Source organism: Lindgomyces ingoldianus (assembly GCF_010093535.1).
Source record: "Lindgomyces ingoldianus strain ATCC 200398 unplaced genomic scaffold BDR25scaffold_71, whole genome shotgun sequence".
Classification (NCBI taxonomy): Eukaryota; Fungi; Ascomycota; class Dothideomycetes; order Pleosporales; family Lindgomycetaceae; genus Lindgomyces; species Lindgomyces ingoldianus.
Genome location: NW_022985232.1, coordinates 92,739 through 120,522, shown reverse-complemented (window position 1 = coordinate 120,522; position 27,784 = coordinate 92,739). Strand labels below are relative to the sequence as shown.

At 44.2% G+C, this 27,784-nt stretch overlaps 6 protein-coding genes across 6 annotated transcripts; 3 read left to right on the top strand and 3 right to left on the bottom strand.

Moving 5' to 3' along the window:
• Positions 1-89: 89 nt before the first annotated feature.
• On the bottom strand, positions 90-2,304 carry BDR25DRAFT_363542 (uncharacterized protein; the record flags this gene model as incomplete). The annotated part of the gene is made up of 13 exons (XM_033696750.1): positions 90-207; positions 260-376; positions 408-499; positions 525-596; positions 692-869; positions 917-1,097; positions 1,158-1,392; positions 1,440-1,451; positions 1,512-1,734; positions 1,764-1,810; positions 1,851-2,142; positions 2,220-2,247; positions 2,289-2,304. 13 exons carry the CDS (start codon positions 2,302-2,304, stop codon positions 90-92), a joined length of 1,611 nt encoding a protein of 536 aa, XP_033539645.1.
• A 1,232-nt stretch (positions 2,305-3,536) lies between these two features.
• BDR25DRAFT_247717 (uncharacterized protein) lies at positions 3,537-5,265 on the top strand (the record flags this gene model as incomplete). The annotated part of the gene is made up of 3 exons (XM_033685956.1): positions 3,537-3,947; positions 4,020-4,282; positions 4,329-5,265. Coding segments are annotated over 3 exons (1,611 nt in total), but the record flags the coding sequence as incomplete, so codon positions are not given.
• A 6,347-nt stretch (positions 5,266-11,612) lies between these two features.
• BDR25DRAFT_363539 (uncharacterized protein) lies at positions 11,613-14,145 on the bottom strand (the record flags this gene model as incomplete). The annotated part of the gene is made up of 16 exons (XM_033696749.1): positions 11,613-11,691; positions 12,001-12,191; positions 12,223-12,291; positions 12,343-12,445; positions 12,481-12,506; positions 12,532-12,645; positions 12,676-12,780; positions 12,816-12,870; positions 12,915-13,025; positions 13,066-13,254; positions 13,283-13,389; positions 13,434-13,504; positions 13,553-13,747; positions 13,779-13,927; positions 13,981-14,045; positions 14,080-14,145. 16 exons carry the CDS (start codon positions 14,143-14,145, stop codon positions 11,613-11,615), a joined length of 1,695 nt encoding a protein of 564 aa, XP_033539643.1.
• A 454-nt stretch (positions 14,146-14,599) lies between these two features.
• On the top strand, positions 14,600-15,794 carry BDR25DRAFT_330047 (alpha/beta-hydrolase; the record flags this gene model as incomplete). Its single annotated transcript, XM_033692497.1, has 4 exons — positions 14,600-14,925; positions 15,002-15,105; positions 15,158-15,258; positions 15,321-15,794. The coding sequence occupies 4 exons, from the start codon at positions 14,600-14,602 to the stop codon at positions 15,792-15,794; spliced, it is 1,005 nt and encodes a 334-aa protein (XP_033539642.1).
• Positions 15,795-16,572: 778 nt separating this feature from the next.
• Positions 16,573-17,109, bottom strand: BDR25DRAFT_152969 (uncharacterized protein; the record flags this gene model as incomplete). Its single annotated transcript, XM_033683928.1, has 2 exons — positions 16,573-16,717; positions 16,775-17,109. Coding segments are annotated over 2 exons (480 nt in total), but the record flags the coding sequence as incomplete, so codon positions are not given.
• Positions 17,110-19,159: 2,050 nt separating this feature from the next.
• Positions 19,160-27,474, top strand: BDR25DRAFT_386117 (polyketide synthase; the record flags this gene model as incomplete). The annotated part of the gene is made up of 10 exons (XM_033697983.1): positions 19,160-19,283; positions 19,338-19,809; positions 19,882-20,190; positions 20,247-20,460; positions 20,521-20,644; positions 20,709-21,251; positions 21,302-22,590; positions 22,672-25,955; positions 26,010-26,178; positions 26,245-27,474. 10 exons carry the CDS (start codon positions 19,160-19,162, stop codon positions 27,472-27,474), a joined length of 7,758 nt encoding a protein of 2,585 aa, XP_033539640.1.
• Positions 27,475-27,784: the final 310 nt, after the last annotated feature.

The following is a 27,784-nucleotide window of genomic DNA, read 5'->3' as shown; positions in this document are numbered from 1 at the left end:
TACCTTAAAGGTTTGCGAACATCCCGAACATAATAATCGCGTTGAGTGGAAGAAGGTTGGGAGTTTAGAAAAGCATTTCGCCCAAGAATTTAGCCGGGCAACAAGCTTCTATGGCTGAGGTTGCCAGGTTGCCGCGCCGGACGTAAAATCATGTGCGGCAATACGAGTGATGCGGCGTAAGAGCTGAAGTTAGGTAGATGTGCCGGGCTCGTGGTGGGTTTTGTTCAAGGCGCGACAGCATGGAAACAGTGGAATGCACCCGCGAGTGAGGGGGTGTCGATGGCAGGCTGCTTTGATTTTCAGTGGTTTACGGGTGGAGTTATCGTCTGAATTTTGAATTTCGGGGGCGCGGCGGCTTTGTTGAGCACCATTTATCCTGGCGCAAGTGCCCTCCGCTTGCCTTCCACCGCGATGCAACCCCTATCATAATAACCACGGTTATCGTGCGATAGCGGCTACACTGCGCCGTAAATGACTTGCGGAGCGTCTTATTACCTTCCTACTCATAGTTAGCGTCCTAAAACTCCATTACGGCCAGACTTGTCAACAAGCAAGTTTGTAGCGTTTTCAAGGTTCAACTTGACTTGATTCATTACCTATTTAGGTTAATGACACTTGAACACCCTTGAAATCATATATTTAACGGCTGAGACGAATTAGAAGCGTCTTTAAGCCTTTAAGTGTGGAAGACTGCCGTTGATCTAGCTGTTTTAACAGGCTCGCGAGGAGATGTTCTGGCTTCTATTGCTACTGTCTTTGGAAATTGTAGTACATGTATGCGATGCCAAGTTTTTCGTGATTCTGATGTTTTGTACAGAGGTGTTTTATAACAACAGATGTTGTCGTAGTCTTTCCCGCACCAGGAATGCCTGGGCAGAATAATGTCTTCGCTCTAGCCTTCACCTATTCCTGGAACTCAGTTGAGTTTAGAAACCATTGGCCAGTTCCCGGCCCTCGCCTCTTGATGTGCCCTCTTTTCTGATGTCCGCAGTCAGTTTGCATGATCCAGGTATGAATGGCGTCACGCTCCCGATCATGTCGCTCCCGTAGAAGTCTGTCAACGCGTCGCGACATCTCCTTAACCTTTCCGCAGACATCTATTGAACATATGCAGCTAAGTATTAGATAAACTGATCTTTAGATGAACCTAAACGTACTAGGAAGCATATCACCGGCCCTCTTCTCCGCTTCCACAATATTTAGGGCGATTTGGCCGAGAAGATCTTTTACGTATGCAGTAGCTACTGTTGGTGCATGTCTTTGCCATTTCTTATTCATGTGTGTGTCCGAGTAGTTACAGATACCGCAATTTACCAGACAAGGAAATTGGTTTATCAGTCCTACCGCTTCTATTTCAAAACGCAGGACGTCCCATTCCTTTGCAGATTTATCCTAAAGAAGAGCAGCCTTCATGAATAGGCCCGTCGAAGCAAGTAGACAGTAGTGAATTGCTAGATTGTCATTGTCTTCAGTGCGTTCGCGTCGCGCCATCAGTTTCGATGGATCATCACCACACGCAGTCGCACAGTCTGCTTGGTCGTTTGGAGGATGAATGACTGGGGGTTGATACAATCTGTCGCTGCTTGGGTCTGGTTGTTTGTGCTCCTGCCCGTTGAACCCCATTTCCGTCGATCTTGTGGGCCGCCATGAGTCCATTTTCTGCCGCCCACAGAGCTGTGTGTGGCTGGCTCAAGAATCCCTTCTCTTGGAACTCCTGATATTATATCGTTTTCCCTAAGCCGTATTGGGATACCCTACCCTACCTGGCACTAGTAGCACCTAACACGATGTCACCAAGATGGATGTCATGCTTTAGGCTGGTACACCACCGCTAATGCCTACCATCAGACCAATTTTAACCTCAGGAAAACTGTGCAGCATATCCCGTGGGGAAGGACGGAGATGACAAAGTTGTGTTTCCTAGTCTTACCTAGCGTATAATCGTTATTGTCATTGAGAGACACATAGTCTGGTCCTTCATGCTTTTCGTCGAGAAATGCTTGCGCAGCAATGTATGCAGTACTTATATCGCAGATCGCTAGAGTCAGTAGGGTTTGACAGGGTGGCCGACGGAGTTCACTGAGATGAGTCGGACGGGAGAACTTCGATAGGAAGCATTCGAATTCAGGCAGCGAATTGGTTCTGTCGCACGTGACAGTTGTTCACGTGACTATAATCTCAGTGAATGTACCTATTTCCCATTGAGGACTACGGCATACCCGATTAGGACTGGGGCTCTTTTATCCACTATATGAACCCGAGAGACCTTACTTCTCAGCTGAATCGACCTTGTTTGGCTCTCATCACCTAGTTGACTACTCGTAACTCCATATGCCCTCCTCTATTATCCGTCAGCTCCATAACTACCCTGCGATAGCTTCGGCCAGTTCTGTTCGGTCACGTGGCCCCCTATGTGTTCGGTAGCGCTAACTGGCTCATAACAGAACTGATCGATTAGCACTCTCAAATAGTAGGACATTTGCATTGCTGAAAGAAGTGGGATAAACGTGAGAGCCCAGAAGAAGAACTGGGGAGTGGAAACTGAGGTGGAGATGCTACGACAGATTCAGCCTTGTGTGCTCAAAGCTTGTAATTCGAATGGAGGGAATTATCGCCATTGTTGTCAAAGCTTCTCTCAACCTTTAGCGGAGGTCTTGTTAGCCACTCAAGAGCAAGAAGCTCACAATCAACGGTGCTGAGAAGCAAGCATGGTGTTTAATAGAACGTAACACTGTTCCTACTATTACTGATAGTAACAATCTCTTAGCAGGTACAACAAAAGTGAATGGCCTTCTGTTACTGTACAGTTAATAAGGCTATAGTTACTGCAGTAACTGCGTATACTAATTAATTTCTTAGTGTTTTGTTAACGCGTTTGCAGAGAACGTTTTTACGCGTAGCAGTATAAGGGCTAAGCGCGCACTAATACACTAGAGTTTGTACTTTTTTAACTATCCTATCTATTGTTAGTACAGAACAGTAAAGTAACTCCTTAATTTACCTACATCTTACTTCTAATATTGCTTTTATTGTTACTATATGTGTGCTAAACTCCACGTAGCACTTAAAGCTTTTAGCACTAGTTTAACACTTTGCAAGCTCTTATTGCCTTAAGACGTTAAGGGCTTCCTCTAGAAGCTCCTAGAGCTCTATAATTAAGGCCTTATTTACTAGTGATTCTATCCTTACAAGTTTCCTAAGGACTCTTGCCTTAACAGCCTAAATTCTAACATTAAGTGGGACATTATCTGGGCTGGAGGTCGCCAGCTGAAACCTGGGGGCCTTAGATATCGTGTCAAGAGCTAAATTGCAGCTATTTCCTTCCACAATCTTGGAGTGGAACAATCTCCGCGACTATATTGGCAAGATTGTGTTAAGAGCCTCTAGAAACGCCAGCTACTGCAGTAACTGTTACTGCCCGTAAGGCCGCTTTAATTCACTCTCTCCGTAAGAACGAAACCCTATTGCCGCCAGTAACGCCCCAAAAAGACTACTGATAGTAACAGTTACGTTCTATTAAACACCATGGCGACGGGGAGCACCGCAGGCTTCTCGATTCGATGCCGTGTACAGATTACCCCGCTCAACAATCCGACTTTATAAAGCGTAAACAGAAAGGAACAGGCCAGTGGTTTCTAGACGCGAATAAGGTAGCAAGATGGCTCAGCGAAGCTAAAGCAACTCTTTTCTGCCCAGGAATCCCAGGAGCCGGGAAGACCATGATAGCAGCCATCGCGATTGATTATCTTTTAAAGTCAACGCAAAATAGCTTCTGTGGAGTCACTTATGTGTACTGCAACTACAAAGCGCAGGAGGAGCAAGATGCTACCAGTATGCTAGCAGCTATCCTTAGGCAGCTAGTGCAGGCTCGACCATCGATTGTAGAGCCCGTGGAGCGCCTGTACAGGCAGCATACCGACCGAGGGACTAAGCCATCACTCGACGAGGTGTTTAGTGCTCTTCTAGATGTACTTTAACATTACTCGACTATCTATATTGTGGTCGATACTCTGGACGAGTGTCAAGACGCCGCACGTCACCGGTTTCTAACCAAACTTCAAGACCTACAGGCAGTGCGAGACATTCGCTTAATGGTTACCTCGCGTTTTATACCAGAGATTGAAGATAAGTTCAGGGCAGCACTAAGGCTAGAGGTGCAAGCTAGTGAGGACGTGAAGCGCTTTGTGGCTGGCCAGATGTACCGACTGCCTAAATACATCCAGCGTGACGTTGCGCTGCAGCAAATGGTGCAAGAAAAGATCGCAGGCGCAGTGGATACAATGTATGAATTTTGAATTATTTATAAACATTAACTTATGCGTTCTTAGGTTTCTTCTCGCTCGCTTGCACACAGATTCTTTATTAGACAAACGAACAGCAAAAGACGTAACGTTGACTCTAGCTGGACTCTCAAAAGGCTCGGTCACGCTCGATCATGCATATAAACATGCCATCCAGAGGATTGAAGGCCAGCTAAGCGGCGGCTTTGAACTAGCCAAAAAGATCATATCGTGGACTACATATGCAAAAAGACCAATTACGACAGATGAGATATCCTGCACCATAGCGGTAGAGCCAGAAAAGGCGGAGCTTGACCAAGAGAATAAACACGACGTTGAAGACCTGGTGTCTGTGTGCGCTGGCCTTGTCGTTGTTGATCAAGAAAGCACCGTTATCCGTCTTGTGCACTACACCACACAAGAATACTGTGAGCGTATTAGAGATACATGGAATCCGTACGCTCAGAAGGATATCGCCACCACATGCCTGACATATCTGTCCTTTGACGTTTTCAAAAGTGGTAGCTGTTCTTCTGATAAGGAGTTTGAGTATAGGCTCCAGCAAAACAGGTTCCTTCACTATGCTGCGACGTACTGGGGAGAACACGTGGAAACTGTTGAAGGCGAGATGCGTAGGCTAGCTTGCTCGTTTCTTTCAGCACAATTTGGGCTGTCAAATGTATCAAAGGCCATAATGCAAAGCCAAGTTCGAGAAATAGCGGCCACAGAAGAAAGAAGAGACGAGTCTGGTCAGACTCTGTTATACCTCGCGGCGAAGAGCGGGCACAATAGAATGGTTGAGCTGCTGCCCAGCAAGGACGCCAACGTAAACGCGCAGGGTGGAAAATACGGCAACGCGCTCCAGGCACCTTCAGCAGGAGGCCACGAGCAGGTTAAAGTCAGCTGCATGCTTAGCTTAGGGGCCCCATTCTTGTGGAAAGATGGCCCCCTAAAGGTTACGTTGGAGGAAAGATACGTAATTTGACCTTCGGGATCCTCTGTTGAGTCCCAGGTCTGTTTCGGTGAGCACAAGAGCGGAATATTCTATTTAGCACGAGCAGAAGAGAGTCATTATATGGATACAGCTTTCCATTTGTTCAATGTAAGAGACCGGAAAAACTAGTTAACATATGCAACTGCCTAAGCGGAACAACTTTGGCAAAACAGAATAGCAAGACATCCCCCACCACCACGCCGCCTCCTAGTGTACGGACTCTTTAATAACAAAAAAGGGAGTGACTGACGCTCCATGTTCCCAAACATGGTTGTGATCGCTTTGACGTTGCTGTGTATGTGTAGACTACTACAAACTCTGTAAGAACCCCTATAATGGCAGTGAGGAATTGAACGTAAAGTCTAATGTGGACGATGCCGTAGACCTATCTAGACTGGTTTTCTGTACTGACAAAATGTCGGCTCGGGTGATGATCCGTCTCAGCCCAGCTCCTATCAGCATTCTTACTCTCTACCAAGCAATAATCATACGCATATAGGTTTCCCCCGGGGCGAGCACTGTCATGTCCACCCTCGACTCAGTCTAGTCTAATTCCCCGCGCGACTCTTCCTAGAGAACCTTGAAGCCTTCGTCCTCACGGAAGAAGCACTTTAAAGCCACAATCATAACACTTCTTTACAAGTACATAGTATCTTATAGATTGGCTTTATAGAGTTACATTTTTATATAAAATATAACTTAATAGCCTTACACTTACTATAGTTACAACAAAAGTAAATAATTACATAATACATTTTAACTATAATATATAAAGATTTATGCTTAATCTATGTAAAGTAGTAGGTTTTAAAAACAAATTACTAACGTACACCATAGGCAAGTTGCTTACATACCTAAGTTACTTATTTTTACTAAGACCCTACTAGACTACTCTTTTTATACTAATGCATTTCTAACAACTACTTAAACATGCTAATAAAATATTAGATATAGCTTATACTTTAAGCTTTTTAAAATATTTAAAGTAATATACTATAGTAATTTATAAATTTTTTTAAAAAATAATAAATAACTAATATACTAAATAACTTTTATAAGCTAATTTTATAGCTAACTTATAAAAGCTAAATAATAATAAAAAGTAAGTAATTATTAAGCATATACTTAAGCTATATATATAAGAATTTTCTTCTTAGCTAGCAGCTATAGCTAATATACCTAACTCTTTACACGCTAAGTATAATTCAGGCTATATTAGCATAACCTAGCTTAGTATGTATATAAAGCATTATCTAAAGCTTAAAGTAAAGTTTTAAGTATAAGTATAGTTAGTAAATATCTAGCCTAGTATAAAGCCTATTTATTAAAGTTATATATATTATTATTTTAAATACTATACTTAGCTTTAATATTTTTTATAAAGCTAAACTAGTTTTAAATTAGCATAAAAACCCGCTCTAGCACTATATAGTACAGTACAGCCTAGAATATTATTTAGATACTACTTCTACTTCTTGCTTACACGTTTGCGCGTTATGCCTAGTCTAATTGTACTGTCCGCAGCGCCTTTAGGATTGCTCACCTACTTTAGCTTGCACCTGCTTCTTTGCCTTCTTTCTGTCATTGCGCGCCCTAAACTCCTTTAGAGCTGTTAAGCGCAGGCCTTTCTAAATGTAGCTGCCTTATTAGCTGCTTAAAGCTTAGTAATTTCCTATTACGCTAACACTAGCTTCTGCGTAATTATTGCTGCCCTTTTTAAGGCTTTTTGTCTAGAGGCATTACCCCCCTAGAACCCTCTCTATACGTAGAGCTACTTGCAACACAACTAATATCTACTAGGGATTGCTGCCTGCTGCTGTAATCTACTGTAGTTTGCTGCAATTTGCTGCAATTTGCTTTATGCATTTCCTAACGCTGCTAGGTAATCTCTTACTAGCATCTCTAGGCATTAGCCTATTATATTTAAACGGTAGTTAAAGAAGCTAAACTAGCAGTTGTGTAAGCAAAACAGCTTGTTAAGGTATTACATGTACTACATTAATCTTTGCGGCCATAGAGAGGCAGAGGCAGAGGCAGAGGCAGCGCTAGAGCTCCCTAGCACTCTAAGAAATTCCTGCAGAGGCAACAAACTACACAAGCTACAGCTCTACAACTAGGGCTTTAATGCTAAAACAATTAAATTAAAGATATTAGGTAGCAGTATTAGGCGTGTTGTGGCGGTATTAGGCGGTGAAAGGAACAGGCGCAACGCTAGAGACTGCAAGGTGCAAAGAACAGGAAGACTATTGCAGAGGCAGGAACGCGGTAAGAGCTAGGGCTAAAACGTGTTCTCTTAATTATAGCTAATAATTAACTAATTTTTAAATAACTAATTTTAAATTTACATAAACTTTAAGTTTTTAAAAAAGAATTTTTTATTAACCTAATTAAAGCTAAGAATAAGCTAGCTATTATTTACTTTTAAGTATTGCTTTACTTATAAGCTTACTTTATAATCAGTAATTTAGTTATATATAAAGTTTTTAGCTTAGCGCTTATATACTTTTTTTAAAAATGTAAAATAGCCTATATTAAGTAGTAATAAAAAGTGTAACAAGTAAAAAAGTATTAACATAGTAATAATTTTATTATTTTTATAGTATTACTAAAAAATAAAGTAAGTTATTAGCAAAGCTTACTTTACTTAATATATTTAAGTTTATAAAATAAAAAGTTAAATAAAATCTTTTTTTTCAACACACTAGTTAGTTACACTTTTTTTTTAATAAACTTTAGTAATACTATTTTTTATTACTTTATATATTTCTTATATTATTTTTTTAAAAAAAATGTATACTTAATATAAGTGCACTTTTATATTAATTTACATGTAGTTTACTCTAGTATATGTTATATAACACATCTTTAAATTATAGTTAGTTATATTTATTCAATCTTTTTAGGTATATTAGTGTGTTAGGGATTAGCATTAGTTACATTAGTATGTTAGAGATTAGCATTAGCTACATTTGTGTGTTAGAGATTAGTATTAGCTACGCTTAGTTATAGGCTGTAATTAGTTACACGCTATAGTTAAATGTTGTTGTTATATGTCTATTACCTGTCTAATACTACTTTGCTAAGCATTATGCTGCAACTATTCTTTAACCTAAACAACGCACCTTAATGCGCTAGCTATTAGTCTAAGCAAGCTTTGCTTTTATAGCTTATTTATAAACTATTGTAGTATTTTACTAAACTAGCTGTGAAGCTATGTGAAGCACTAGAGGCATGAGGAACTAGATTGAATTGATCGCTAGAGGAGTCCTTTGTAGGAGTCAATATATATATGAAATAAGTAGGTGAGTCTTAGCATCATAGACTATGGTGAGATGCATACAACTATGGTGGCGACGCATCCGACCATGGTGACAACGCATCCGACCATGGTGACGACGCACTCAACTATCGTGTGACTATTGCAAATACTAGCTCTACTAAGCTAACAGCTCTACTAAGCTAACAGCGCTGCCAAAAATATAGAAAGACTAGGCATAACACTTGCACATATAAAAAGAATAGAGAAAAAGTATTAGAATTAGATATCAGCACATTGCATACAGGTTCTTTAGTTAGCTATAAATAAAATTATGTTTTTACTTATAGTATTAGTTACACTAAAATCTTTATCTAGCTAGTAATATTTAATGTTATATAATTATCTACTTTTTAGTTATACTAAGTTTAAATCTATTAAGTTATATTTTATATTAAAATATTATTTTGTAAAACTATTCTTAAAGCTGCTAAAATAGTACACTATAAGTTATAGCAGCATTATATGCACAATTAAACTAGTGTAAGTAGTAGAGTTGATATATAGAGATAATTTTACATTTTTATTAAGCTAGTCTAGTGTTAGTTTCGCTAAGATTTTGTCTAGCTTAGTAATAGTTTACGTTATAAGTTACCTATTACTAACGTACGTTACAGGCTAGTTGCTTACACACCTAAGTTGCTTGCTTTTGCTAAAACCTTACTAAACTACTTTTCTTACACTAATGCATTTCTAACAACACTACTTAGACGTGCTAAAAGAACATTAGATATAGCTTACACTTTTAGCTTTTAAATAAAACATAATACTTTTAAAATAACATGCTACAGCTATATATAAAGTCTTTTAAAAAATAATAAATAACTTATATACTAAATAACTTATATAGACTAATTCTATAGCAAACTTATAAAGGCTAAGTAATAATAAAAAGTAAGTAATCATTAAGCTTATGCTTAAGCTATATGTAAGAATTTTCCTCTTAGCTAGTAGCTATAGCTAATATAGCTAATTCTTTACACACTAAGTATAATCTAGGCTCTATTAGCATAAACTAGCCTAGTATGTTTATAAAGTGTTATTTAAATCTTAAAGTAAAGTTTTAGGTATAAGTATATGTTGCGTTTTGCTAAAAGGTTAACCTTCTAGCTAGCACAGCAGAAGGATATATATAGACGGATAGCTGTATGCAACAGTATAGTTAGTAGATATTTAGCTTATTATAAAGCCTATTTTTTTTAAAGTCATACATGCTATTATTCTAGATACTATACTTAGCTTTAATATTTTTTATAAGGCTAAAATAGCTTTAAATTACTTTAGAATTGTTATAAAATGCTTTTTTATAGTTATACTTACACTTAAACTTTACTTTAAGCTTTAAATAACACTTTATAAACATACTAAGCTAGTTTATGCTAACATAGCCTAGATTATGCTTAGCGTGTAAAGAATTAGCTATATTAGCTACAGCTACTAGCTAAGAGGAAAATCCTAGCGCATATAGCTTAAGCATAGGCTTAATAATTACTTACTTTTTATTATTACTTAGCTTTTATAAGTTAGCTATAGAATTAGCTTATAAAACTTATTTAGTATATAAGTTATTTATTATCTTTTAAAAGACTTTATATATAGCTATAGCATGTTATTTTAAAAGTGTTGCGTTTTATTTAAAAGCCTAAAGTGTAAGCTATATTTAATATCCTTTTAGCACGTCTAAGTAGTGTTGTTAGAAATGCATTAGTATAGAAAAAGTAGTTTAGTAGAGTCTTAGCAAAAGTAAGTAACTTACTTGTGTAAGCAACTTGCTTGTAACGTACTTTATATAATATAGTTAAAATATTATGCATTATTGTTGTATAAATATTTTTTGCAGAGTTTACTAGTCTCCTTACTTAGAGGGTTTACTTGTGTATAAAACATAGTGCTAGGCTTTTTATTTATTATTTAATAACTGCTCTAATCTAAGGTAGTGTTACAGTAGTTTTAACAGAATTATATTAGCTTTATAAGCATTAAGATTTAAATAGATGCTAATATAATACTAAAAACATTTTAAAGGTGCTAAAAGAATCTACGTAAATATTACAAATCTGCATAGGTTGCTTTAGACTACTACTATTAAGTTGCTGTAATTTTACTTTACGTAATTTGCTAATAATATATTACGAATAACAGTGTCTAATATGAAGAGAGGACTCCGCACCACTCCGACGAAAGGGTACGAATAATCAACCAACAGCTATTCGCGTGCCGAATAGTATATATGATACCTTGCACCTGCGGCCGACTATTCTAAGGACCTGGCCTTTAAGTCTCGCAATTCGGTGTTTTTTACACGTAAAAACGCCGCACGGTCTTCTTCGCTAAGCGGTGTCCTTTCTTAGAATCCCCAAATCTGATTGCGTCCGCCGTGTGTGCAGGAATACCTAGGAATCCACTATAGCCGGTTATGGAGAAGGTGAGATGTTGCCTTCAGGTACACTAAATCCTTCTGTGTAAAGATAACACTGTGCAGTTCGAATAGATAATGGGTGCAATCCGCGGTCCGTGATCCGTTTGGATCCTTCAGGCAGGGGTGGCTTTGGACACCGAATTGCTGGGGTAATGGTTATCGCTGCCGGACTTGGGCTAGAGGTGCGCTTTGCAGCAGGATCCGATATTTCTCTAATCGTATCCTGTTCGAAGCATGACTGAAGGCAATCGCTGATATTCCGTCCATGTAGAAGTTTTACTAATGTGTTACAGTTTGAATGGAATTTATTCCTTGTCGTATACCTTTCCCTCGATTCTGAAGTATGGGCAAGGTCGTGCGTATGTTCATGTGAACATGTGGATTCCTGGTGTTTGATGTTTCAATTGTACGAGCGCAAATCCAAACCGTGAACGAGATCGGCGGGTCGGTATGTTTGGGACATGGATTGCATTCAACGCGGCTCGTAGCTAGGTCAATACCGTATTATCCTCGCTTTTTGGCTTCGGCGGTGTCATGTTGTCTTCCAAAGCAGCACACTCCCCTAAATAGCCCTCATCCAACCAGACCTATAGGTTAAAGATGTTAAAGTCGCTTGAGTGATAGTTCCCGTAGGAACGCAGTGCGGACGCGTTTCCATGACGGCAAAGGCTGGTAGGGAAGGCTGGTTAGTTAGCAAGGTTTTAAAATATTGATTAGCCTCTGGTCCTACGTTTTATAAGACTTATCTATCTACTAGTGCTATGTCATAAGGCTAAAGTTTTTAAACAGGGTTACAAAGTTGTTGAATTTTCTTCGTATAAACAAGTTATTCTCTTTAAAAGTGTATCAACAACTCTTTATAAGTAATACTGCATGTTTTTTAGCAGTCTTTGTTTAATTTAGTTTTTACCAGCCTTTGGCAAAATTAACAGATCTAGCGTAGCCTCTATAACCTGTATATTTGTGCTGTTATACTGTGTTAAAGATGTACAAGTTTTGAGTTGACTGTGTGTCAGATGGGCCGTGCGCTGGATTATGAGGCACGGCTGCACGGCGGTGCGGAGCCCGAGCAGGAGAGCTCCGTGAAGTGAATAAGCGGAAGTTACCACAACAGACACGATTTTGAAGCGTATACCACCTGTGCCAATGTGCCGGGGTGATTCGGATAATTACCTTGTAAGGCTGAGACAAGGATGTCCCCGCGCTGGCGTACATTTCCATTGCGTGTTGGATCACATGGGGTAAATCCTTTCAATATTATGGCTGTATCCTTCTCTCCACGCTGACACGAGTTCCCGACTCCCCAAGCGTGCACGTTCCTACTTTTGTCGACCCATCTAGACTCTGGAGATGATGCAAAATTTTTGGCTATTGGATCCTCGAAGTTTCCTTCTCGTGATTTGGTTGTTTGAATGATAATCCAGGTAATTGAACAGCTTTGTGGCCACTTTCCCAATCTAAGTGCCCCCACCTATGACTTCCCTTCCTAATTACGATCTTGTCCAATTCAACAACCCCAAACCAAATTTCTCAACCAATTGTCCCGAAATATCCTCCTCATAACCATGCGCTCCGAGACAGGCTCAATGAGGCGGCTGGCGACGTATTGTTTCTCACCAATAATCCGAAAATCCAACTAGACTGTACTCTCTCTACTCATTATGACCTGCATAGCAGCGTATAAATTAGCTCCAGGATTCGGCATCTTTGATACAGTATTGGTGATTGAGTCACTAACTTTTCGCCTCCCGGAAAAGGCAGGACTTGACCCCTCGGCGTGCGATAGATCATCAGGGTGCTCGGCACGGCCACGTCATTGGCGAAGTCATAAATGCCACCTTTACTAACATAAATACCAACACTATTCTTTCGAAGGATTGCCAGTTGAAGGCGGCCCCTGCTTACTTAGGCGGCGAGATGTCCAAAGCAATTGGGGATACAGCGATCTCTATCTCGAAGGGGCTTGGTAGAGAGACTTCAGTGAAAATCCCATTTGAGAAGAGATACAGCGTACCACTTTTCAAGATCTATAAGGAAAAACTTACTCTAGCGGCACTATTCGAGTCCACAGTGGCAGGAATTACCAAGGGTGAGTGGTATCTGGTATTGGGATCCGTGGTACGATGGACTGACGCCATTACAGTGGATCGCTAAACCTCGGATCCGAGACTGCTGTGATTGGGAAGGAATGAAAAACGGGGAAGTGGTGGATATAGTTGGTGGACGTGGACATGTCAACCCGGGTCTCTCTCGGACATGTTGAATGTAACAACATATGGAGGTCATTATTCCGAATACACATTTGAAGGCCTTTCCAACTTTGACAATTATCGTTAAGGTACAACCAGGGACATGATTCCTTAAGAATGAACACAAGGCTCTTCAAATCTCAGCGAGTGGTTGACATAGGTGCCCATTTCATACCACCCTGATTTTATAACTGGAGAGATGGTGAATGTACCGCAACCCTTCAGGCTCCCCTAGCGTTAGAAAAACTCAGTCTTGGTCCCCCGCTTTAATTAATGATACAATAACCTGGGGACCATGCAGAGTGTCAAGAAGCGCAGAGAAAACACAAATATAGAGAGATATGTTGGTGATAGTAGCATTCAGAGTGAAGTAGAGGACCGAAAGTGACTTCCCGGATCTTGCTGGAAATGACTGATGAGTGGTTTGGGGTACGTTTATCGTTAAAATAGCCTGCACACTTGCGATCGCACTGACTACTGTGTCGTCTGCTCAGATTATGAGTGTTTACAAAGGCGGGACTATGGACGTTCTCGATGTTCACTTCAGCCATTCGGTCATATAGTGAGAGGGGGGACAACATAATGCACAATAACAATCCTTGTGTGACTTTCCTAAGAAACGGTTCTCTTTCTAGGAATTCTGGTATTTCGGGAAGTGAAACAATTTCTCTACGTTTTGCATGTATTTTTCTAGAAAAGAGATATATGAAATCTTATTGTACTTGGCGCTTCCGCCTTCATGCACCTCGCTAAAAGGGCATCTCTGCTTTCGATACTTCCATAAATCCTGCACCCTGTGGGGCTGTCCAAATACAAGGTACTGGCCCCAACACGAACGCAACCGCGGTGTCTAGTTCATACATGTGCACCGGACACGCGCCATCCATGCACGAGAAGTTAGAGGCAAACGCCGTCAATGCATAGGCCGTCGAAATACAACACCAAGCATACACAAGTCGCCATAGCTCACCACCTAACGCAAATTTTCAACTCGAATGGCCTATTGGCGCGCGCGAGTCGTCGAAGTCCGATACGCAAGATCATTCCGCAGTCAGTGTAAGAAACAAGCCTCAATAACACTACTAACACCAACAGCGGGCAATGGCGGCGCTTCGGATATTCCCTTGAGTTTGGTGTTACTTAATATTGGCACCTAATGCATAAGTGAAGAGACAGACGGATGGATATTTAATATAAATCATAGGGACCCCTTATTGTTCAGGGAATCCTAGATGTTTCAGGCTTTAACACCTCTGATTGGCACTCAGGATGAAGTTTCTTAACATCATCACGCGGTATGCGTGTTTGTGTCTCACCAGCCTTCTCTTCACCCAACTCATTATGGCTTTGCAACCTTTTCCCAACTGCAAACACTTCACCATTCCTGGAGGCCCAACGTATTCTTACGTGGTGCACCCTGCACGCCCACGAAAGCCTACATTCCTTCTGCTTCATGGGTTCCCCAGTGCCAGCTACGACTGGCGAAATCAGATCCGCGACCTCAGCGACGCAGGGTATGGCGTTATTGCACCAGACCTGCTAGGCTATGGAAATACAGATAAGCCTCCTGGAGTTGAGGAGTATTCGGTCTGGAGAATGGCTGCACATATCGCGAAACTTCTTGAACATGAAGGAATATCCAACGTTGTCGCTGTTGGCCATGACTGGTATGTTACGTTTTATCATATCCGGGTGGTGTTACCGTAAACCCGCCTCCCACCAGCAGGCTAATTTTGCGCCCAGGGGCTGTGGTATCCTCGGGATGCTCGCAAACCGGTACCCTGAACGACTATCGGCTTTGGTTTTCATGGCCGTTCCGTACACACCCCCCGGAACATTTGACCTTGGCAAGTGCACCTAACCCACGCTCAAATCACATGGCCTTACAATAAGTTACAGACGCATTCAACTCTTTCACAGAGAGCCTGTTTGGGTACCCGGTATTTGGATATTGGCAATTCTTTAATGAATCCGACGCCGCTGAGCTCTGCGACAGACATGTAAAGAAGCCCTGCGGCCCACTCACCCATTTCGTCCTTTCTTAGAGCTAACGGCAACATAGAGCGAATCAATGACCGCTTTGAGCTATCCGAATAATTATGAGATATGGAAAACTGATCTATGTCCGTATGGAAAAGCAAGGGCGTGGGTAACCAGCGACCGAAAGGTCGGGCGACCGTCGTGGCTGTCAAAGCCTGAAGTTGACACCCACAATGCAATTCTCCGAAATGGAGGATATGTAGGGCCTCTCAACTGGTATAAAGCCTCGATAAGAAACATTGATGTGCCCAATTATTCGCAAATTCCTCCAGAGAACCTCATCATCTCACGGCCAGTACTATTTCTGATTGCTGATGGAGACGTGGTGACTCGTCCAGAGCTGGCGCGCCAGTCAGCAGAGCAGGGAAGGCAGGAAGGTTATTTGCCGAGCGTAGAGGTACAGGAATTAACTGGGTGCGGACATTGGTTGCAACTGGAGAAGCCACGAGAAGTCTTCAATGCCTTGGACGCTTTCGCAAAGAAGGTGGTTAGATGATCAGATATGCTCGTTAAAGAGTACTTCAACTACTTCGAGTATATTTGTCCTTCGTATCTCAGGACGGAGTGTCTTTATTATCTATATTGGCTTGTAATCTTTCGTCCTCCCTTGGTGGCAAACGAAATATTAATTTGGCGAGCACCGACCATTAACCGAGTCATTCTATAATTGAAATGATTGTGTAGGAAGCCTGTTATCAGCAAGAGCCAAGCCCAAATGCTGTCAAAGGGATAGGTGGGGAAAGGGAATGGATTCTTTTTGGACCTATTGTTTTCATTCATTTATATCGGCTTCATCATTAAGCGATGGATATGGATACGGACTCAAACTTGTGATGCGCCTAACACCAAACATGACTTTGCGTTCTGACAAGAAGAGGTTGGATAGCGAAGCTTTCAGAAGGCTAGGACTCCCTAGCGCAAAACTCAACTGAGCATTACACGATGTCGACTGTGCGACAAACGGTGATGTCCTTCTTTCCCTTCCTGTCGTTCCACCGCTCATGTCCTTCCTTCTCTCCATGAAATTCGTATTCCGCCCGCGTCTCAATTCCTCTGGGCATCTTAACTAGGTGAATGTCATCGTCAAATGGCCCGACGGGTCCCTCAGAACTGCCGGCACTTTTGTGAACGCTTTGATGAGATGATTCACCAGGAAAGGAAGAATATTCCTTCCTGGAATGTGGGAGAGACGATGCACCAGACTGTTTTGAGCCGACACCAGAACCATATATCTTTCTGATGTTGGAGGAGATGAATGTAGCGCCTGCCCGTGCGAGCGGCCTGTATGTCGGGAGACATATGCACAGGATAGCCGTGGCACAATGGATATTGATCCATACCATGTCTTGTATCAGATCGATGAATTGTTCACCTTTTCGATAGGAGAAGGCGATGCGGAGGATATTGGTTACGATCGAGCTAGGATACTCTTAGAAAGGGCGTGTCCCTGAAGATTATTGAGTGAAGAGAACTTACAAGCCACCAAGCATGAAGATACCTGCTAGCGTTGCTCGACTATTCCAGCTCATCTGAAGTTGAAGAACCTGTGCAATCGGCAATACTAGTATGAGAAAGTCTATCACTATCTCGAAGCTGATCATAATCGCGAAGAAGAGGCCATAATCTCCGCACTTTTCGGCTGCGTGTGCGAAATCTGTCCACATAACGTCAATTGGCCAGCACAGAAATGTTTCCCCCAAAAACCCTGGAATGAACCAGAGAATAACAATGACGGCAGCAATCGTGACCATTTTTTCAAAGTTTTGGATTGGAAAAATCCGTCGGTAGAAGAGTAGCAGGGACAGCTTAATAGTGAGTGTGAGCGGAGGGTATATCTCTCCTGCAATATACGCCATCTATACCAATCACTTGTCAGGGCTAGACTAAGAGGGTGTGAGAAATTAGACACGACCTACCTTTAGGAACTCCATGATATTGGGGTCCAATAGGCTTTTGGCACGGCGCACTACAGTGATAGCTGTCGGGACGATTAACAAAAGCGAAAGGATAATACGTAGGGAGGAAATAGTTTACCATAGAGTTCACAGGCGGTTTGCCCGTACCATAAGATCATGGCGACAACGAGCAAAGCATCGTCCCAGCCCAGCCTAGCGTTCGTTCGTGCTTTGGTCCAAAGGCGGAGAACGACTGCCACAGAGGTCAGGACCGTGAGAACAATAGCGCTTTGGTATGCATCCGAAGAGTGGTTCTGAATTGAAGACCACAAGTCCAGCATGTTGCAGACGTCGTCGCCAAAATAGGAATATGAAATGGTCAGAAGAAGGGAATTTGTGAGAGAGATTCTCGCACTGGCCTAAATTATGGAGTTGAAAGCCGAATATGTAGATTGCGACGGCAAGGGAAGGCCCCTGGAGTGGTGTAGTAGTCTCTCTTTTCTCTCGTTTCAAGTCTGGCTTGGGACCGCCCGTTCGCCATGGGTATTCTGATGTCGTTCAAGTCCGACGCAGCGTTACGTTTGCTATGTAAAGATTGATAAGAGGTCTTACTGCCTTGTCGAGGGCATAGATTAGATGGCTGGGCTAGGAACAAGGCATACAGAGGTTCGTGAAAGTCATTTGAAGGATTCGAACAGATCTCTTTCGGAGACCGAAAGACCACGAGCAAGGCCAGGTGTGGGGCCCGTTGGTGCTCATTGGTTGCTGATTGAAACACTCGTTTCTGAACGTAGGGCGACCTAGGAGAGCGAGAAGGTGCGGATCTCGTCCCCAGTTTAGAGGATCTTTACCCAATACTTTGTTGCAGATACGACGGCAGCGGGAGCGGGAGTGGGATTTGGGAGCGGCTGTCTGGGATAAAAAGCGGGTTGCTAGCGTGGCCGGGGTGAGGCTGATTTCCCTGCAGGGAACGGAACGAAACGAATGGAACAGTTCCGACCCTGCGAAATACGCATCGGTACGCATTGTCCAGAGGAGGGCGCAAAAAGGCTTGGCACTCACACCCACAAATTGGGCCTCAACACCTCAATACTTGCAGTTCACACTATGCGTATCCTAATGGCCTCTCTACTTTAATAATGTATCAATATCCACCCTTCGTCGATATGGTTCCATTATTGCTACCAGTCTCACAACATTGGAGTGTCAAAGGTCTTCTTCACTATCGCCTTCCTGACAGGTTTCACGATGTCACCGCACAAATATTACCCCGAGTTGCCAGGTCTGCGGAATGAGGAAATATCACCGAAGCTGATACGGCAATCCAACTGCATGATAATTTAACTCATTCTGAATGGACAGTTGATCAATCAATCAAAGAGTCACCGAGCTGCAAACCATGACCCCGAAGGATTTGATGATTCAACCATCGAATCCTATCGTTTAGATCCTAAATCCGGAACCTTGCAGAGTATCTACATCTAGTAGGGAGCTATTCATCATTATCACGCCGTCTCGCATCACGCCTATTGGGCTGCTTTGTGGAGAATCCTCTTGAAAGGCGCTTATTTAGCCGTCGATGAAAGGGTGAAAGAAATGTATCCCAGCTTTCATGTAGGCAGGAAAATGCATGATAATTGGCTATCTTGCTTGCTGGACTTTGAAACATTCGGAATATCGGTGGATATGGCCGGTTTTGGGCCACACATCTCCACAATCTCTCTGTGGTAGCTCCGGAGTGTGGTACTTCTTGTGTAGGGGTGCGCCAACGAGCAAACAGTATTTTCAGATATGTGTAGTACTCGTGTCACAGTTGGCTTGCCAGGTTTCTAGGAAGCTGCATAGTTGTGGAGGGTGCTCATGATATAAGTTGAACACAGGGTTTGTAGCGCTCTCAGCGGTCAGCTCCGGTCGCTCGTCTTGAAAGTTGAACATCGAACTTCTCCACTTTCTCCAATCTACTACCATGGCCGGCCCACAAATCCACAATAGCTTAGAAAATCTCGGGCCAGGTCAACAGAAGGCCCCGGCTTCCCTCGATGCGATTCCCTTACGCACACTGCCGGAGCCCATAGCAGTGGTGGGGATGGGTAGAAATCCTCTCTCTCATCTTTATTAACTCCTTTGGCTGACGTGTCTGTCAGGCTGCCGATTACCGGGAGGTGTTTCAACGCCGTCAGATCTTTGGGACCTCCTCGAGGAGGGGCGCTCTGGATATCGCGATTTCGGATTAGATAAACTAAATCTAGATGGCTACTATCATCCAAACCCTCAGCGGCCAGGCAGTGTCCCTTCTCGAGGAGCTCACTTACTGGATGAAGACCCTAGACTATTCGATCATGTATTCTTTGGGATAAGCCCTGCGGAGGTCCTAACTATGGATCCCGCCCATCGTAAAATGCTTGAGGTTGCCTACGAGGCCTTTGAGGGTGCTGGTGAACCCTGGGATAAATTTTCTGGATCTCGGACAGGAGTGTTCGTTGGAAATTTCAATGGCGATCATCATCTGCAAGAGATGTACGATATCGACTTCGCCCCTCCATATTCCTCGACCGGAGCAAGTTCTAGTATATTAAGTAATCGGATTAACTATGTCTTTAACTTGCGAGGTCCAAGGTAATAACCCACCATGCCACAATAAGAAGGCTGATTGCCACCCATTGTCGCCTTCAACTAATCTTTTTATAGTCTGACCGTTGACACGGCCTGCTCTTCGTCCATGTACGCTCTTCACTTGGCTGTCAATGCACTCAGGAACGGCGATTGTGACGCCGCAATCGTTGGTGGAAGCAATTTGATCATGTCGCCAGAGATGCAACGGCTCATGACTACGTTTGGCGCCTTATCACCAACTTCTGCTTGCCACACATTCGACGCGTCTGCGGATGGATATGCCAGGGGCGAAGGGTTTGTCGCATTGTACCTGAAGAGGTACGCTGACGCTGTTGAGGGGGCATATCCTCTTCGGGCTCTTATTCGTGCCACAGGGATAAATTCGTAAGTTGAATTTCGCCTTCATTGGGGCACTGACGCCATCTCACTAACTCCTACAGTAATGGACGGACTGCTGGTATCTCACACCCAAGCGTTGAAGGTCAAGAAGCGCTCATTCGCCATACCTACGATAGCGCCTCGTTACCCACTCGGTTTACGGGTTATTTCGAGTGTCACGGTACTGGCACACCCGTTGGTGATCCGATAGAAGTGGCCGCAATCGGGAAGGTTTTTGGAAAGGATCGCCCTGATACGTCACTCCTCATTGGTTCGGTAAGCATGCTAGAGCAGCTTCATCATCAACGCCGCCCTACCCTCTGACAGCAAACTTAGATTAAAACAAATCTTGGGCATTCTGAAGCGGCTAGTGGTGTGTCAGGAGTGATTAAGGCAATCCTGGCGTTAGAGAAGGGGGTGATTCCGCCGACAATAGGTGTCCGTAACTTGAATCCGAACAGTAAGTATTCCAGAAGGTGATTTCTGCTATCTCCGAGTCCACGCCCTCTAACACAAAGAAAAAGTCAACTTTTGTGAAGCTCGCGTCCAGGTCGTGACCAATACAATGCCATGGCCTCAAGGGCTACTCAAGAGGGTCAGCGTCAACTCATTCGGTTATGGTGGTGCAAATGCCCACTGCATCATGGACCATCCGGATGTTATGCATGATCTGACACATACACGGGAATCCTATTCGGAGGAAAATCCCATCGATTACTCTCGTCACCAAGCAAACCGAGACACCAAAGGCCATCCCGTAGAGCGCAATGGCTCTGCTAACGGGGTTCATCCTAACCTAGCGACAACCCGGCGATTGGTGATTCTTCCATTCTCCGCTCATGATCGCCGGGCTCTGGATGCAAATGTATCGACGCTTCAAGGGTGTATTTCCCGATTGCCCCTTGCAGATGTTGCATATACCCTCTCAAAAAGGAGGTCGAAATTTCTCGTCAAGTCCACATGCATAGTATCGTCAGTATCACCCGCAAGTGGTCTTGCAGTTTCAGAAAATGTGTCTATCCTTGCCGCAAGCGCTCAATTCCCCAGAATTGGCTTCGTATTCACTGGTAATTAGATCTTCCACTTTTCATTGCTCATACTAACCTTTGTCCCGTAGGTCAAGGCGCACAATACCAAGACATGGGCCGAGAGCTTTTTGACTACAGAGTTTTCAAGACTTCAATCCAGCAACAAGACTTGATATTAAAATCATTGACATTAGCCCCGATTTGGAGCCTTGAAGATATTCTCAGCGGGTCTTCGGATACTTCAGTCCAGGATCCTGAGATCTCCCAAACCGTTTGTACGGCGTTGCAGATTGCGCTTTTTGACTTGCTTGAATCCTGGAGCATCAATCCGCACGTAGCTATTGGCCACTCATCTGGAGAGATCGCGGCCGCATATGCGGCGGGATTTCTTACGCTTCCCGAAGCTATTGTCACGGCATACTGCCGCGGAAAGGCAATAACTAAGAATACCCGGGAGGGCAAGATGTTAGCAGTTGGCCTGTCGGAGGAGGCTGCATTGTCCTTCATAAAGGAAAAACTGGAAGGCGCCGTCAAAATTGCAGCCATCAATTCCCCAGGAAGTGTAACCCTGTCAGGAGATGCCGAATCGGTTACCGATCTGCATCAAAAACTCTTAGCCGATGGGGTGTTTTCCCGCCTTCTCCATACTGGCGGGAATGCTTATCACTCTCATCACATGGCCCCCGTTGGTGAGGAATATGAAAACCTTCTCGATCGCACGCTCCGAGAAATTTCAGGCCACAGGCTTACCAAAACTGCCGAGCGGAGCTCTAGATGCAGCTGGATCTCATCTGTAACACCATCTAAGAAATTGGACCACCAATGTGTTACTGTAACCCCAGCTTATTGGCACCAGAATCTAGTATCCCCAGTCCAGTTCTCGAAGGCCGTCGGAGAGATAATTTCGAACCAAAACACCCGGGTGGATATACTGGTTGAACTTGGGCCCCACTCAACTCTTCAATCGCCCGTGAAACAAATATTTGCAGCCGCCGGGCTCCAGAATGGCTTAAAGACGCCAGTATACTTACCAACGTTGAAGAGACATGAAGACGCTTTGCGGAATCTCCTCGATCTCTGCGGGTCACTGTTCTGCTTAAATTATCCGGTTGATCTCGTGGCCGTCAATGCAGTTGATGTTTTAGAAAATGGCCTTGTGAAGTATTCTCATGGCTCCGTGTGCACCGGTATGCCGACATATCGGTACAATTATGGGCCTCCGATATGCCACGAGACACGTATTGGGCGGGAAATCAAGCAGCGACCGTATCTTCGGCATGACATACTGGGTGTCATGCAGCCCGGTTGCGCGAAAACTCGCCCGACATGGAGAAACGTTCTGCGTATCAAGGATGTTCCGTGGGTTGGCGAGCACAAGGTAAGCAATATTCAGCGGCTGTCTCTTCATGTCTTCGCTGCAGTCTCTGAAGGTCCAGGATGAGTAGCTAACTCCATCAAGTTACACCCGAACGCGGTTTTTCCGGGCTCAGGATACCCATGCCTCGCAATAGAGGCTGCCGCACAATTTCTTAGCCAATCCAGAAGCCTTCCAAGTGACCCATGCTTCAAATTGCGAAATATCTTTATCAAATCACCAATGCGGGTGGTAGATGACGAAAACGGTTTGGAAGTCATGTTGGCTTTGGGACCATATCCTGGACTTCCTAATTGGCTCGAATTTCAAGTGTTCTCTGTAAATGCGGATGGAATTTGGACAGAACATGCTGCCGGCATGATATCAGTTATTTCATCATCTGGCCAAGCTATGCGGGCACTGGAAAGTCGAACAAACATGCGCCACATCGATACCCAAGACTGGTATACAAAGTTCACAGAATTTGGCCTTGATTACGGACAGTCCTTCCAAGGACTCTCAGACCTTCAATCCGACGCGCGCGGGAACTTTGCACAGGCTAAAGTGGATCTGGGCACGGTTCGTAGAGCCTTCTCTGGACCTGAATCATCCTATACGATGCATCCTGTCACTCTGGATATATGCTTTCAGCTTGGATGCATTGCGTCTTACAGTGGTCATAGTAAACTAGTCAATCATGTCTACGTTCCTGTCTACATTGAGGAAATGACCGTTTGGCCTTCTAAAGCCTCTGAGGCATGGGGTCATGCCTCTGCGACTGGGTATCGTAAGGGTCTGAGAGGTGGGCTCGTATCAATTCAACTCAGAACCCAGTCCGGAGATCCAAAGGTAGAGGTCAACAATATGAAATGTGTGGCCTACAATGGGGGCGACGCAGCAAAACAACTTCTGGAGGAAAATGAGTACACACGGTTAGTCTGGAAACCCGACCTTGCAGCGCTCTCGAATAAGCAAGCAAGAACACTTTTTGGTCCCACAACTTCCCTAGAATACCTAAAGACAACTTTTGAAGATATCGACAAGACCACGATGTACATGATCGTCCACATTGCCGAGCAGTGTGGGTCACTGAACCCTACCGATACCAACCTCAAGCACTTCCTTAACTGGATAAATCATTCTGCTACCACTGCTCTACCATACGCCGAGGAATCCCGCCTTATGTGCAGCAATACCCGCCTAGCCGCTATCAATGAGCTTTGTTTGCCCTTGGAAAATATAATCGACATCAAACATGTGAAGCGAATCTTCGACAAAATCTCAGATATCCTAACGGGGAAGACGACGGCAATGGAAATTGCACTCCAGGATAATCTATTGAAGGAACTTTATACCTCTAGCTTCGGTATCGTGGGTGCTTACACTCAGCTGGAGCGTATCTTGGATCTCGCGGCCCACGCCGATCCAAGTATGAAAATACTCGAGATTGGCGCTGGCACTGGGGGGGCAACTCGCATTGCTCTGCGGAGTCTAGGGGCTGATATGAGCACGAAGCGATATCACACGTACACCTTCACTGATGTATCCAGTGGCTTCTTTGAGTCTGCTCAAGCGGAGTTTTCGAGGTTTAGCGACATTTTCTACAAGGCACTAGACATCTCTAAGAACCCCGAGGAGCAGGGATTTGAGAGAGATTTTGATCTGATTATTGCATCTCAGTGCATTCACGCAACTCCAGACGTAGCGCTGACCCTGCGTCACGTCAGGAGATTATTGAAACCTGGCGGGAGACTGATTCTCATAGAGACAACGCGCCCGACCCTAGGTCACGGGTTGGCCTTTGGGACATTCCCCAATTTTTGGACGGAAGAGCGGTTACCATTTATCAGTACCGAAATCTGGCAGAAAAGGTTGAAAGATTCGGGGTTTACCGGTATCGACATTGAACTCGACGATTATGATCCGCCACATCACATCGCATCCACAATCGTCACAACAGCCGCACCATCTCAAAATGGTGCACCATCCACACGGGCCCATGACGCCGTGTATGTCGTCTGCCGCCAAGAGCCTGGTCTATTCCAAGAAGCTCTGTCAAGAGAGCTGCAGTATCAGAACATTATCCCCAACCTAATTACGCTGGGGGATGCACAGATCCCTAAAAATAGTCGCATAATTGTTGCTACAGATCTAGATTCATATACTCTAGCCGACAGCTCGGAGTCCGAATTCCATGCGATTAAGGAGGTGGTCCAATCTGCATCATCGCTACTCTGGCTAACCGCGGGTGGCTTGTTGAAGGGTCAGGGACCGGAGGCCGCAGTCGCTACAGGACTCATACGAATGCTTAATACTGAGCATCCGGAATCTCGATTTGGTATTTTCCATGTTGAAAAAGGGATTGATTGTGAGGAAGCCGCCCGAGCTATCACTACGCAGGAAGCGAAACTCTACTCTGGCGATCCCGAAAGAGAATTTGCAATTCATGATGGTATCGTTCACATATCACGGCTAACATTGGATAACGACCTCAACTCACGCTTTCGAGCCATGTATACGATGCCTCTAGATCCAATTGATAAGCCCATTCATCAGAAATATCCCGTTATTGCAGATTTCACTGCGCCTGGTCTTCTCAGCTCCCTATACTTCAAGCGCGATGATTCTTTTAACAGTCCTCTGCCTGACGATTACATTGAATTAGAGACGCGCGCGACTGGCCTCAACTGGAAAAATCTAGGAGTTGCCACGGGAAAGGTTGACATGGATGACTTGAGCTTCGAAAGCGCTGGCATCGTCGCAAGGTGTGGCAAGTTGGTCAAAGGCCTGAGCCCTGGCGACCGTGTTTACGGTTTCGCCTGGGGCAAATTCGGCACAGTGACAAGGGTTCCATCGTGCATGCTTCAATTGGCGGTTCCTAGTCTAACTATGGCCGAGCTAGCCACCATCCCTGTGGTCTTCTGTACTGCGACTTATGCCCTCAACCATCTGGCACGGTTACATGCGAATGAACGGCTTCTGATCCAGTCAGCCAGTGGAGGCGTAGGTCTTGCCGCAATCCAACTCGCCCAGCATATTCACGCGGACATATATGTCACTGTTGGCTCAGACGAAAAAGCACGATATCTCACCGAAAACTTTCAAATTCCCGAGAACCGGATATTCTCATCCCGAGAAGAAGGAGATCTTTCCAAGTTGATGTCTGCTACAGGGGGCAGTGGGTTCGATGTCATTCTGAGCTTGTCAAGTGGCAACATGATGCACGAATCATGGCGTTGTATCGCTCCCCGGGGTCGCTTCATAGACGTGGGTCGACTCGACGTCATGAATTCTGGTATGATGGCCATGGAGGTATTCGCTCGCAATGCTACGTTCTGTTCGTTTGATATTTATACTATGTATATTCAAGACCGGAACTTCTGCGCACAGTACGTACTTCAGGTTCCTATGTTTATGATTCAACGTCAGACTAACCCTTCTAGATTGATGCAAGAAGTCGACGGTATGCTTCGAATGGGCATCATCCACCCAATTACGCCTCTTAAAACGTTTGATGTCTCGGAGCTAGAGAAAGCGTTGCTCTACTTCTCGAGAGGCAAGCACATTGGAAAGATCATTGTTACATATGAGGAGCCGAAGTCGCTGGTAAAGGTATGGCTGGTTCCTCGTGCTTCATTCTGCTCATGAGTAGCTTTGCCGTATACTAACTCGAATCAGATGCGCCCTGTTACACCAAAAGCTCAGTTTGATCCGGATGCAGAATATTTGATTTTCGGTGGGCTTGGAGCAATTGGACGGTGTATCCTCCAATGGATGGCTGACCGTGGCGCAAGATCCTTTGTGGTCGGCTCACGTTCCGGAGCCCCTAGCTCGGAAGATCAATCCTTCATCCAAGGCCTGCCAGCCGAGAAGGCCCGCATACGCTTCACTCGATGTGACGTTACTGTGAAGAGTGAAATTAACGCTATCATTACAACAGCACCGGCACAGCGGCCAATCAGAGGAATCATCCACGCGGCTGTTTCTTTCAATGACGTACATTTCGAAAGCCTTTCTTATGACCAATGGAGACTCGGACTATCTGCGAAGGTCACTGGTACAATTAACCTCCATGAGGCTTCTCTGGAGCACGACTTGCCCTTGGACTTTTTCATTATGACCAGTTCCTTCCAGGCAGTGTTGGCACTCCCCGCTGGGACGGCATATTGCGCAGCAAATTGCTTCCAGGACGCATTTTCTCGCTACCGGCGATCGCTTGGTCTTCCCGCATGCGCCATTGGCCTTGGCCCCATAACTGAGATTGGTGGGATGGGTACTGTCGCCTCCGCGAATAATGCATTCCGCCGAAATGGTCTGTATAGCACCGGCGAGGTTGGTCTTCTCAGGTTGATGGAAGGCGCATTCTTGGAACCACCAAAATGCGTCGAGAGCTGGTATACTTACGATCCCCTGGCTGAAGCCCAGATCACAACATGTTTTGATCCTATGAAGCTCGCCAAAAATCTACAGCCATCTGACGAGGAAACGGCACTAGCCCCAATGTGGCGCAAGGACAGAAAGTTTGTGCACATTGTCCGAGCGATGCTAGATCAGGAGTCCGTGAAGGCCCCACCTCAACGTAGTGAAGTGGGCTCTATATCAGATATCGTGTCAGTTGTCGACGGCGCACTCAAAGACGGGAAAATAACGGATGCTATATCGATTGTCGCTGAGGCTATTATGCAGCGAATTGCAACCATTCTCATGGTCCCGTCTGAGAGTATTGATACATCTAAATCAGTTGCTGAATATGGGATTGATAGCATAATTGCCGTAGAGCTTCGATCCTGGATTATATCAACGCTGGGCTCTAGCGTCCCGTTGTTAAAGATTTTAGATGAGAGTGTAACTATGACTGACCTAGGGGAATGGATTGTACAGAATCGGATCATAAAATTGGACGGCTAAAGAGTCGGGCTACAAGCAGCAATAGGATGAGGCATCTAGCGTAATGTTGTTAACACAAATTTCATTTCCTTAATTGTTCCTTTATTATTTATGAGAGGTTCTCTTTTCATATCCACGTATCGTACGTGTGGCTTCGAGACACTGTTATCTTCCTCGTATTTAAGCTTTCTGCTAAGGCTTCTTTGCTTTACTCTAATGCACTATCGTGGTTTTCATTTATAGTAAATGCCATGTAGATTAAGCAAGATTCATACAAATTTATTCTCTTACTAGTGAATATCAACTTGTATTCGCAAATATATAAAGGTTT